A 12,921-nucleotide genomic window follows, 5' to 3' on the forward strand; every position below is an offset into this window, starting at 1 on the left:
GACGAGCACTCTGTATACTTTAATGCTATTTGTAATTGGCATACCTCTCTTAGAATCTCTAAGTGTTAAATTTTGAAATACATAAAACCAACCAAATCTGAAGAACTAAGGAGAGAGAGCAGCACTTATAAATCAGAAATCCCTGAGCTCCCCTTTTGCATAAGGTCTCTACTTATTTCTGCCCGTGACCTTTTCCAGATAAAACTGTGCTCCATAGGGTTTTCAGTGGCTGAGTTTTTTGGAAGTAGATCACCAGGCCTTTCTTACAGGATGTCTCTAGGTGGATTCAAACTGCCAACCTTTCAGTTAGCAACCAAACACATTATGCACATGACTACTAGCTGAAAGATTGGCAGTTTGAGCCCACCCAGAGATGCCTTGGAAGACAGGCCTGACGATCTGCTTCCAAAAGGTCACAGCCTTGAAAACTCTGTGGAGCAGTTTTACTCTGCACACATGGGGCCACCGTGAGTTGGAATTGATTCAACAGCAACTAACAACAACAACAACAGCCGTTCAGGGACTTTTGGCATATAGTGAGCGCTCAATAAGTGATTGTTGCTGCCACCACCTCTGCTAAAACCAAAACCAGTTGCCATTGAATTCATTCTGACTCATGGCGATCCATCTGTATCAGAGTAGAACTGTGCTCCATAGGGATTTCAATGGCAGATTTCTCAGTAGTAGATTGCCAAACTTTTCTTTCATATTGCCCCCTGGGTAGACTTGAACCTCCAGCCTTTTGCTTACCAGCTGAGCACATTAACTGTTTGCACCACCCAGGGACTCTCCCACCTCAGCTAGTAAGGGAAAAAACGAGAAAGTAAATATGGAGCAGGGCTGAAGAGGGAAGCCAGTAACAACTGTACTTTTCCAGCTTCTCCACCCTGTTCTCATTACTATTTTGAAAACCTATCAGAAAAAAGATTGTGAGATTATTGTTTTGATTTTTTTCTTTCCTTTTGTTAAGTTGATCATTTAAATTTATTTCATATTAAAAATGTACCTGGAAATGTCAAAGCAACCTACCCATTTTATCCTTATAACTCGTTTTTTCCCCCTTGGTGAGGGTTTTAATTAAGAGTAATTCTTTACTCCACTCATTAATTTAATCCTAAAAGTAGATATTTCCCTTAAATTTGCTTTATCACTGTAACATTTTTTATTGCATTAGTTAAAATCCAAAATAAGACAAATGCTAAATAGGAATCGGAATAGTGTTTTACTTATTAGTCTCCTACAAAGGACAAATGCTTTATTTTCCTTTGCCCCTTTGTACACTGGGTTTCAGCCTGAAGCAAACATTTACAGCATAATTATGTGCCCTGAAACAACGGCAAAAATGGTAATGTTGACACAACCACAACTATAGGTCTGGGAGCAGGTTGGCCACAATTAAGAGTAAAATCCTGAAATGTTTTCATTGATTGTTTCTGGGAAACATCTCTCTGGATTTCTTTTAATTTTTTTTTTTTAATTGATTTTTACCAGCTGGGATTCCCTAGCTGTGTGCTCTTATTCTTAGCCAGCTTTCTCCATAGTCACTAAAACTAATACAAATCTGAAGAACTGAGGGCAGGAGAGGGGGTGGCGCAGCACTTATTAATTAGAAATCTCTGAGCTCCCTTTGAGTAAAGTCTCTACTTACTTCTTCATGTGGCCTTTTCCAGAACTGCTATTAATATTTTTCTAAATGGTACCGATGGCAGGTCTACAAATAACCATATTTTTTGTACTATTGTCACTGAAAACATCGTGTTCCCATTTTGAGTTGGATCTTTTTGTTTGTTTTTAATGCCTTGATGCTATTAGGGTTTTAAGAGTTGACATGAGAGTTTACTGGGGACATGCCCACTGGACAGGTGTGCATCACCCCCCCATCCCCCACATGTGACCATATGTTCTTTCTTCTGTTGAATGATGATCCCAATCTAACTCGCCCTGTTTAAATATAAACTGGGGGAAATCATATGAGCAAAGGCTCTTCTGTTAGCATCTTATTTGGTATGGCGGTAGATTTATTTAAAATAAAGCTGATCTATTTGAAATTGATCTCTTTTCATAATTTTTTAAGAAAAAATTTGAGCGCTGACTTTATTTATTTTTCTAGGTAATAATTAAAAAATGGTTCATTCCTTGTCCTCTGCCATTAAATTTTACAGAGGAATATTTCCAGGTAATACCTTGTATTTTCTTTTAAGCTAAAAAGAAAAAAAAAATCAGACTAATGATTAATTTCTAATTAATAAAAATATGATGGTTATATTGTATTTGGGAACATTGTTTTGAAATGTTTTTACTTGAAAGCCTGTAATAATAAATTTATCGTTTTTGTTGATGTATTCTGACTCTTAATCGCTGTTGGTTTTTCTTCCCCTCCCCAATCCTCTTAAACAGATTTCCAATGCTACAGATGATTGTAAACCAAAGCTCTTTCATTTCTCCAAAGAGGTGTGTAAGTTATTAACAGATACTTTGGTTGATTTTTCACATTTCAGGTTTTAAAAGATTTGTGTAACAGAATCTCTTAGGTCTTTGTAACTGTAGCTAATTAATTTTCATGAAAGTGCTAAGTATAGGGCTGCCTACCAGAAGAATAATATTATTTGACACAGGGTGGCCCATTATGAAACAGCCACTTTTTTTTTTTTTTTCTTGGCATGTCTTTAAATGGAGCCCGGTTTAAAAGGGCACTGCTTAAGAGAACAGATTGACAGAATGTCTGCTCTGGCCAGTAAGGTCCTCTGTGGATACAGACTTCCTGTTACCCTCTAGACTTATAAAACTAAAAAAAAACAAAAACTCCTCCCTTGTGAGTAGTAGAACCTTGATCTGTAGCTAAACGGCTTAATCATTGAACCAGTGAATTGAGTAATGCCAATATGTCTCCTGGCCGACATTCGAAAGTTGAAATTTATGATGCCTGGAGCAGAGAAGAGAAGACCAAACCCCTAATGCCCCAGGATACCCTACTTCTCTATCCACAAACTGGAAATACCTGGAAGAGCCCCTGAAAGTCAACAGAGGAGACAGGAATTGTGATCTGGATCTGTGTCTCTGCTTTACCGTTCTAGAAGAGCATGAAGTTCTTCATGTTGCTGAAGTATCTTCATCAGTACTTTCGATTCTGCTGAAATGTTAGTTTGTAGGTCACAGATACTCTTTCCACTTATGTACAGCTCTGTTAGTGTAGACTGTTAGTGTGGTCACTCCTCCATGCAACCTTTCCTTCTGATCCTTAGTTTTTAATGTTTCCAGCCCCACAGGGAGGTTACCACATCTCTTACGTGGTAAAGACTTCCATGTGCCTTAAAATCTAGGTAGGGTAATTGACAAGCCAGGAAATTGCGTAATATATGAAACAGAAAATTTGTGAATCAAACTCTCATTTCCCTAATCCAGCCTCAGGAAACACTATAGCTTCCTTCCTCCCAGTCTTCCTCAGATATTTTAGTAGTCTAAGCTTTATGTCACAAGATATATCTTTAGTCATCTGGAACTTCTTTTGCTGAAGAGCCTAGAGTTGGTTAGGGGGAAGTTTTTTTGGAGCAAAAAAGAGAAAGTAAATCACCATCAATTTTGCAGAGGCAGTGTTTTATTTAGATGGTACCATTGGTTTGTTTTGTTAACTTCCTCTGGCTCTTGTTGTATATTCTAATTAAAAACAAACAAACAAACTTACTCTGGATCGCTCAGAATTTCTAAGTCTAGGGCAGACGTTCATTCTTATTAAAAAAGATCCTAGTCAGAGATCATGGGAATACTAAAATGTGATTAATATTTTCAATATTTCCTGTACATTGTATTGAAGAAAGCAGGTTCGAAGGCTTTAACTATTATTGTTTTTTAGGATAATGAAATCTATTTAAGTTGCATACATTAGGAAAGGCTGGGAATTACAATAAGAACAAAATGTTTTTATTTTTATCTTACCTAAGTACTATTTATCCTACCTAAATTATTTTCAGGAGTCCTTTTTTTTTTTTTCAGTGGCACCAGAAGGTGGGCTGTTGGAATCCACCAGCCACTCCAAGGGAGAAAGATTTGGCAATCTGCTTCCATAAAGATTTACAGCCTTGAAAACCCCATGGGGTAGTTCTACCCCGTCCTTTAGGGTTGCCATGAGTCAGAACCAACTTGATGGCAATGGGTTTGGTTTTTTTTTTGGTTTTAAATTATTTTTATCTTGCCCAAATAATATAGAAGAATCAGTGATGTAGATAAACTAAAATTGTGGTTTTTTTGGACTATGGATGGATATTTAACTTAATCCGGTAGTACAAAATCTGTTGTATTGTTAGCGAAAGCACCATGGTATGGGAGGGGAGCCAAGAAATATTCTGGCTAGTACAGGCAAGCCAACAATCAAGTCAGACATTAGCTGTTGGCCAAACTGTATCTCTCTTAATTTAAAAAAAAAAAAAACTTATAAAGACATGATTCATGAAGGATGAAATAAATGTAACCAAATTTATTTTTTTTTTTGCTATCAAATGAAATAATGCTTTCAACAGAGTAGCATGTAGTAATTTCATCTTTTTTTTTTTTTTATTTTTTTAGAGTGCTTACGCCATACCAACCATGGCTTTTTCATTTCTCTGCCATACCTCAATATTGCCCATATACTGTGAACTTCAAAGGTACTACAGAATCCTGGAATATTTTAAATACATTAAATATGTCTTTTTAACCCCAAGGACTTTCAAATTTGGGTGGCATTTTCCTTTATGAATTCTTTCTTCCCATCACTGGGTTCTAAGTGTTAGTTTAAAAAAAACAAAAACAAATAAACCCAAAGTTAGTTTTGTCCAAGTTGAGTATGCCACCTGGAAGTGTAATCTCTGTGTAGTGATTTCAAATCAGGGATTCTAGTGTATAGTTAGTAATGATCTGGGTTTGAGTGGTTAAGAAATTCTCTTGACTGGGTTGGGAGGTATTTGTTTCTTTAGGTATAATTGAGATCACTGATTATACTTTTGCCATTTTTTGTCTTTTAGCCCTTCCAAGAAAAGAATGCAGAATGTAACCAATACAGCAATTGCTTTAAGTTTTCTCATTTATTTTATATCTGCACTCTTTGGGTACCTCACTTTTTATGGTAAGTATATTCTTTAATTATAGATGACGAAACGTTGGCTAAATTGTTATAGAGATGTTCTCACAGCTGAGTATGAACTTTATTTCTACCTCTCATTAGTGAATTAATTTGTTCAGGCTGTCAAATTACAATGCAGTGTGCTGTGGTGGCTCTAGGGGCCTTAAATAATTGATTTGCCTTCTCTTATAAAGGTAAAACAAGTTCAAGATTTATCACTTCTTAAGAAAATTTTCTTAAACACCTAAGTAAAACTTCAAGCTTAGAGACTGTGATGTCTTTCTACAAGAAAAAGATGTTCAATAATGATTCTATTTAATTGAGAATTCGGAAAATTAGACACTAACAGGATATGAGTGGGGTCATTCATCTTAACTGAAAAAGAATAAGTTGAGAACAGAAAAGGTTTTATACTTTACTGTAGTTATACACTTACGTGTAAGAGATCTCTGCCTTCAGACTTAATTATCCCAGGATTCGGCAGATATGTATTCTATGATGCACCACCACTTTTCCCCTTAATTAAAAAAAATAAAATTCTTTTAAACTCATAAAATAAAATTCAAATTCTTTTAGTTTTGAAAAATTGCTACTTAGTATTTTTTTTCTTTCTGATAAGAACCCAAAGTAAAATTTAAAACTCTAGAACAAGAAAAAAAAATTTGTCGGCTCTCATTCAATTTGCAAACATATTTTAACACAAATTACACTCAATTTGTCAAATTCTTGCAGTATCTCAGCAGTGCAATGGATCACTTTTGTATGGCCTTTCTAGCCATGATCTTGTAATTTTTGGTGGGACTATGCAAATAAGGTGCTTGTGGCCCACCAAGGGGATTAGACAACTTGCTAATAATACAAATAAAGTGCATGGTACAATTGTGTGGGTGCGACCATGCAAATAAGATGTATGGAACCCTAATGAGGGGATTGGTCAGTTTTGGCATCCTGCCAGGCTTAAAATGAGCCATCCCAGAGGTGGAAAGGGGAACCTTACCACCACCAAGAAGAAATAGGAACGGAGCATGTCCTTTGGACCTGGACTCCCTACGCTGACAACCTTCTAGACCCAAGAGACAGGGAGAGAGAGCTGTAACGTTGGAGATGGCATGAGACAGCGAGAAGCAGAGGCAGATCCAGGAGATGATGTGAGATGGTGCAGTGGGGTTCCCAGCCCACGGAGCAAAGTGGCTACAGTGAGTGTGCCAACCTATGGAGTGAGAGAGCTGAGCGCCTTCGGGCAGGAGGCTTACTGGCAGAATGGGGTGCTCCTGGGCACTTATTGGTGGAGCTAAAAGAGCTTTGTAACACTTGCCTGAGCAGTGCAGAGGCCAGATTAAGGGGCTGAGGGCGAGAAAGAGGCCTGCCTGTGGACATGGCTTAGAAGCTGTCCTAACCAAAGAACTATATCCTGAGTAGTTGCTGATCCCAAATTGTAAACTGTTACTTCCCTAAGAAACCCCATAACCATGAGTATGGCCTGTGAGTTCTGTGTGGCCATTGCAGTGAATTGTCAAACCCAGCAGAGAAGTAGAGAGTGCCGTGGAATGGACAGCTAGTGTCAGAATTGTAAAAAGGTTGGAAGGTGGAGGTATGCCTGACCTCCACTTCATAGCAATCAGTGCTAATAATTCTCCTCCTCCCTTGTAAAGTTAGACAAGGAGATCCATTGCCCCATGCCGCCATTTTTACAATCTTTATCCCCTGATCTGTAACTTGGGGCTAACTGCATGGGGTTGTATTGAGGAGTAAATGAGTTATATGCAAAATACTTGTTATAGTATCTGCCATATAGCAAAACCAAAATTCAGTTGCTGTTGAGTTGATTTGACCCCGTGTGTATCACAGTAGAACCGTACACTGTAGGGTTTTCAGTAGCTGATTTTTTGAAAGTAGAGGGCCAGGCCTTTCTTCAGGGCACCTCTGAGTAGTCCTCCACAAATGAGAGCCACTGCTGGTAGTGTGTTAATACTACTGATGCCATTGTTATTGTAATTGTTTTATTATTTCACTTGCTCTATTTTTCAGTGCTGCATTTCTCTTAACTATCTCTAATGAAATTTAATTTAAATAGGATAACATTTCAGGATATGCTGTGAGTGTTATCTTGGAGTTTTCTGTATGAGAAAGCTGTAATTGTTCTATATAGTCCTTTTCTTGCCATCTCTATATTATTTAAACAGTAATAAAGGCCATCCCTTAATTTAAATCTGCTCTTGTATGTGTATATTCATGCCAGCAACCCCTGGTAGGATGAGACTGGTAGAGCTCTGTGTACAGCATTGGGAGAAGCAGTATTGGCAATGGGAGCATGGTGCCCTGCAGGATATACTATAAAGAAAGCTAAAACAGATAGCCATGCTTCTCTTGAAATATATAAGCTCTGGTTTTGGTTGTTGGGGTTGTTGGATTTTATGAAGGCTTGAGCTCAATAAGACTGAGTCAGTAAGATACTGTAGCAGGATCTCTGTTGGGATTCTACAAAGAGTATAATAGGATAACTGCATATTTTTAGGATTTAAAATTGTCCCTGGCACAAATACTATTGTATTTAGGAATCTTCAATACATAGAGAAAAAGTCCAAAAAAGCAGACCTCATTCTTCTCTACTGGCGCAAAATATAAGTAGAACTATCAGGAAGAAACCTGAGAAATAGTTACATGTCTCCAGTATGACAGAAATAGTTACATGAATCACCATTAGATGCTTAGGACGTATACTAAATTACATGAAAGATTAGATTCAAAGGGAATGGGAAGAAGGATGGATGTTAATACATTTATCGACCTAATATTTATTAAGTACATTGCCTAACTTAATCCTTGCAACAACCCTGTACGTTGGGTGTAGGTTCATGTAGGTTAAGCATTTTGGCCAGATACATGCAGCTAACAAATGATGGAATTGCGATTTGAATACTGTTCTGTTTGTCTCTAAAGCCAGTGCCTTAATTACTGTGCTGCCTACTCAGAAATTATGCTGTAAAACCCAGCTTTCTCTCATTCCAAGTTTCTGTTAAAGTGAACTGTTGGAAAAACCTGGCTCACTTAAACTCCAGCCATGTCTGTATATCTATCTTCCTACCTATCTACCAGAAACCCTGGTGGTGTAGTGGTTAAGAGGTATGGCTGCTAACCATAAAGGTCAGCAGTTCAAATCCACTGGATGCTCCTTGGAAACACTGTGGGACACTTCTACTCTGTCTTATAAGGCCACTATTAGTCAGAATCAACTCTATGGCAACGGGTTTGGTTTTGTTTTTTTTTAACTATCTACCTATTTATCTCTGTTTATCTGCCTATCTGTAATAGTTGTTTGGCCTCAGAGATCACACAGAGGCTAAAGATTTTCATGCATGTAAATGAAAGGTTTCTTAGGATTTGCCTGATTATCAAGTAAACCTGTTGTATTGTCTCTGACTGAATTCCTTTTCTACCAGTGCAAAATCTTCAGGTATCTAAATGTTATATAGTGGAGCGATAGAAAACTAAGAAAAATCACATGCTAGGTAGGTATAGTATTTTTATGCAGATAATGTACACCTTCTATATTTCTTTGCCAACCACACCTCCTTCCAGGTATTGTTGTAAATGTGCTATGCTAATCTTTTTTAAAGCAACATGTAAAAAAAAAAAAAAAATTGCATAGCAGCACTTACGAAAATACCTGGCGGAGGAAGGGAGGAGTTGGCAAGCAAATGTGGAAGGTATACATTATTTGTGTAAAAATACAGTAAGTAGGTAGGTAGGTAGGTGGAAGATTAGATAGATAGATACATGGACAGACAGACAGATTGATGTAAAAGTTATTCCTTTTCTGAAGGCTGAAAAAGATTCAGATACTGATTTGCTGTTCACAATGGTTTTTTTTTTTTTTTTTTTTTGACTTGTTAAATCATAACCAAGAAAAATCTTTTATGGTATCTTTTTATCATTATAACAGTAATTCTCAGTCTTATGAAAGGAAATTTCTAATTGAGTATGAAATCTTGTGAAAAGGATTGGTCATAGGTTAAAGTCTTCAAGCCATCTTACAGATGAGCAATTGGGGCCCAGAGAGGTGCAGTGACTAATCACACAATCAGTGGCATATTTCCTGAATAAAAACCCAGTGTTCTTTCTGCTACTCTGTGATAATCTTTATAAACTTCATGCCCTGTTTGACAATGTGTATTGAACAGGACAGCCTCCTGACTTCAAAGGCATACATAACTTGCAGAGGTCACCATCAGTTTCTTACTAAGATTTGTAGAGATTTGTCTGAATCAGAGAAGCGTGTTTTACTCTATCCCTTACATATGTTAAGGCTCAGCTAAGAACACGGATTTGACTGGCTCAGAAGAAAGGTTTTCATCCTAAGAGGGTAGAAAGTGGGCACGTGACAGGTATTTTGAATTTGTAATAAATCTACTTCTTCAGGCCTCTGAAGCTGCTTGAGATCCTTTATCCCGAACTCCCAAAAAGCCTAGTTTATATCTAAGTTTTGTCAGATTAAAGGACATATAAGTATGTACATAGATTAATAACACTTGCTCTGATTACAGATGTTACAGCATTATATGGCGAGGAAGAGAAAAGTGTTCTTCTGGTGAGCCAGGCCAGTTGTTGCAAAATTGTTGCTGTTAGGTACCATTGAGTTGGTTCCGACCATAGCACCCCTATATACAACAGAACAAAACACTGCCTGGTCCTGCACCATCCTCACAGTCATTGCTATGTTTAAGCCCATTGTTGCAGCCACTGTGTCAATCAATCTCGTTGAGGGTCTTCCTCTTTTTTCACTGACCCTCTACTTTACCAAGCATGATGTCCTTCTCCAGGAATTGATCCCTCCTAATAACATGTCCAAAGTACATGAGACAAAGTCTCACCATTCTTACTTCCAAGGAGCATTCTGGTTGAACTTCTTGGAAGGACACCTGTTCCTTCTTCTGGCAGTCTATGGTATATCCAATATTCTTCTCCAGTACCGTAATTCAAAGGCAGCAATTCTTCAGTCTTCCTTATTCATTGTCAAGCTTTCACATGCATATAAGGCGATTGAAAATACCATGGCTTGAGTCAGGTGACCTTAGTCCTCAAAGTAACATCTTGTTTTTTTAACACATTAAAGAGGTCTTTTGCAACTGATTTGCCCAATGCAATGTGTCCTTTGATTTCTTGACTGCTGCTTTCATGGGCTTTGATTGTGGATCCAAGTAAAATGAAATCTTTGACTACTTCATATTTTCTCCATTTATTATGTTGTTGCTTATTGGTCCAGTTGTGAGGGTTTTTGTTTTCTTTATGCAGAGATGTAACCCATACTGAAGGCTGTAGTCTTTATCTTCATTAGTAAGTACCTCAAGTCCTCTTCATTTTCAGCAAGCAAAGTTGTGTCATCTGCGTATTGTAGACTATTAATGAGTCTTCCTCAAATCCTGATGTTGTATTCTTCTTCATATAGTCCAGCTTCTTAGATTATTTGCTCAGCATACAGGTATGGTGAAAGGATACAACCCTGATATGCACCTTTCCAGATTTTAAGCCACGCAGTCTCTCCTTGTTCTGTTCAATTGACTGCCTCTTGGCCTATGTACGGGTTCCTCATGAGCACAATTAAGTGTTTTGGAATATCCATTCTTTGCAATCATGATTTGTTATGATCCGCACAGTCGAATGCTTTTGCCTAGTCAATAAAACACAGGTAAGCATCCTTCTGGTAGTCTCTGCTTTCAGCCAAGATCCATCTGATAACAGCAATGATATCCCTCATTCCACTTCTGAATCTGGCTTGAATTTCTGGCAGTTCCCTGTCAAAGTACTACTACAACAACTATTTTTTAATTATCTTCAGCATAATTTTACTTGTATGTGATGTTAATGATATTGTTCAATAACTTCCACATTCTGTTGGGTCACCTTTCTTTGAATTGGGCACAAATATATGGATCTCTTCCAGTCAGTTGGCCAGGTAGCTGTCTTCCAAATTTCTTGGCAGAGGCAAGTAAGCACTTCCGTTTATTGAGATATCTCAATTGGTATTCTGTCAATTCCTGAGCCTTGTTTTTCACCAGTACCTTCAGTGAAGCTTGGACTTCTTCCTTCATTACCATCAATTCTTGATCATATTCTTCCTCTTGAAATGGTTGAACGTCAACCATTTCTTTTTGGTACAGTGGCTCTGTATTTCTCCCATCTTCTTTTGATGTTTCTGTGGCATTCGATATTTTGCCCATAGAATCCTTCAAAACTGCAACTCGAGACTTGAATGTTTTCTTCAGTTTTTTCAACTTGAGAAACGCTGAATGTGTTCTTTTCTTTTGGCTTTCTAACTCCAGGTCTTTGCACATTTCATTATAATACTTTACTTTGTCTTCCTGAGCCACCCCCTGAAATCTTCTGTTTGGCTCTTTTACTTCATCATTTCTTCATTCATTTTAGTTACTCCACCTTCAAGAGCAAGTTCCGGAGTCTCTTCTGATATCCATTTTGGTCTTTTCTTTCTTTCCTGTCTTTTTAATGACCTTTTGCTTTCTTCATGTGGATGCCCTTGATGTCATCCTACAACTCGTCAGGTCTTCGGTCATTAGTGTTCAGTGCATCAAATCTATTCTTGAGATGGTCTCTAAATTCAGAAGGGATATACTCAAGGTTGCAGTTTGGCTCTCGTGGACATCTTTTAATTTTCTTCACCTTCAGCTTGCATATGAGCAATTGATGGTCTGATCCACAGTCGGCCCCTGGCCTTGTTCTGACTGATGACATTGAGCTTCTCCATGGGCTCTTTACAGAGTTGTGGTCAATTCCATTTCTGTGTATTCCATATGGCGGGGTCCACATGTATAGTTGCCATTTATGTAGTTGAAAAAAGGCATTTCAAATGAATAGTTATCAGAATCTCTAGAGCTCTTTGTTTACAGACTTTTCTTCTACCACCTATGTGTGTGTATGTGCATATACATTTTCTATTAAATGTGTACAGTAGAAATTTTAAGACCCTTAAAAACTGGTATGTTTGCTTTGTTTTTTATTTCTCCCAAAGCACCCTTTCTAAAACATGTCCTCTCAAATAAGAAAAGCACAATTCTGTTTTTAAAACAAACGAATCTTTCCCTATGGGGGCAGTGGTGGTTCAGTGGTAGAATTCTCTTCTTCCATGTGGGAGATCCACTTCAATTCCTGGCCAATCCACCTCATGCACAGCCACCACCCTTCTGTCAGTGGAAGCTTACATGTTACTATGATGCTGAACAGGTTTCAGTGGAATTTCCATACTAAGACAGACTAGGAAGAAAAGCCTGGCAATCTGCTTCCAGAAATCAGCTAATGAAAACCCTGTGGTTCACAACGGTCTGATCCCCAACCAATTGTGGGGATGGCACAGACCAGAAAGCATTTCATCACTACGGAGTTATCGTGAGTCGGCTTACTCAATGGCAGCTAGCAATAACAACCATCTTTACCCACAAGGCACTGATATGCAATGTTTTTGAGAACCTTCACTCTTCATACCCTTCATCTGGGTTGGGGGAGACATCGTGAGAATGGAAGAACACCATGTGAGGTGTCAGGACAAAGCATGGTCAGCATGTACAAATCCTGTCACAGACTACCATGCTGGCTTACTAAATAAACCATTTCCCTAAGAGTACATTCAGTTTTTTATGAAAGATGAATCCTCATATGAAATGTTGGTAAAGCATGTAAGGTACACAAAACTCTATGAGAGTCTTAAAAAAAACATTGTAGTATTGAGGAAAATGTACAGACTTTGACACACACACAAAATTTGGGTTTATGGCTCTGCCACTTGGAGTTGAGACCTGTGTATCTCCTATTGTTGT

General features: G+C 38.0%; 1 protein-coding gene across 8 annotated transcripts in view; it reads left to right on the forward strand.

The window, feature by feature from the left end:
* Positions 1 to 12,921, forward strand: part of SLC38A6 (solute carrier family 38 member 6) — an 84,320-nt gene that overhangs the window by 51,024 nt on the left and 20,375 nt on the right. For 7 of the 8 annotated variants that reach the window (XM_010588676.3, XM_023546232.2, XM_010588675.3 and 4 more), the window contains 4 exons: positions 2,111 to 2,176; positions 2,398 to 2,451; positions 4,561 to 4,640; positions 4,998 to 5,098. In XM_010588676.3, coding sequence (XP_010586978.1) covers positions 2,111 to 2,176; positions 2,398 to 2,451; positions 4,561 to 4,640; positions 4,998 to 5,098 — 301 coding nt within the window. The remainder of the gene's footprint in view (positions 1 to 2,110; positions 2,177 to 2,397; positions 2,452 to 4,560; positions 4,641 to 4,997; positions 5,099 to 12,921) is intronic. The other variant, XM_010588677.3, reaches the window with a different exon arrangement.

The sequence above is a fragment of the Loxodonta africana genome, chromosome 10 (assembly GCF_030014295.1).
Source record: "Loxodonta africana isolate mLoxAfr1 chromosome 10, mLoxAfr1.hap2, whole genome shotgun sequence".
NCBI classification, from domain to species: Eukaryota; Metazoa; Chordata; class Mammalia; order Proboscidea; family Elephantidae; genus Loxodonta; species Loxodonta africana.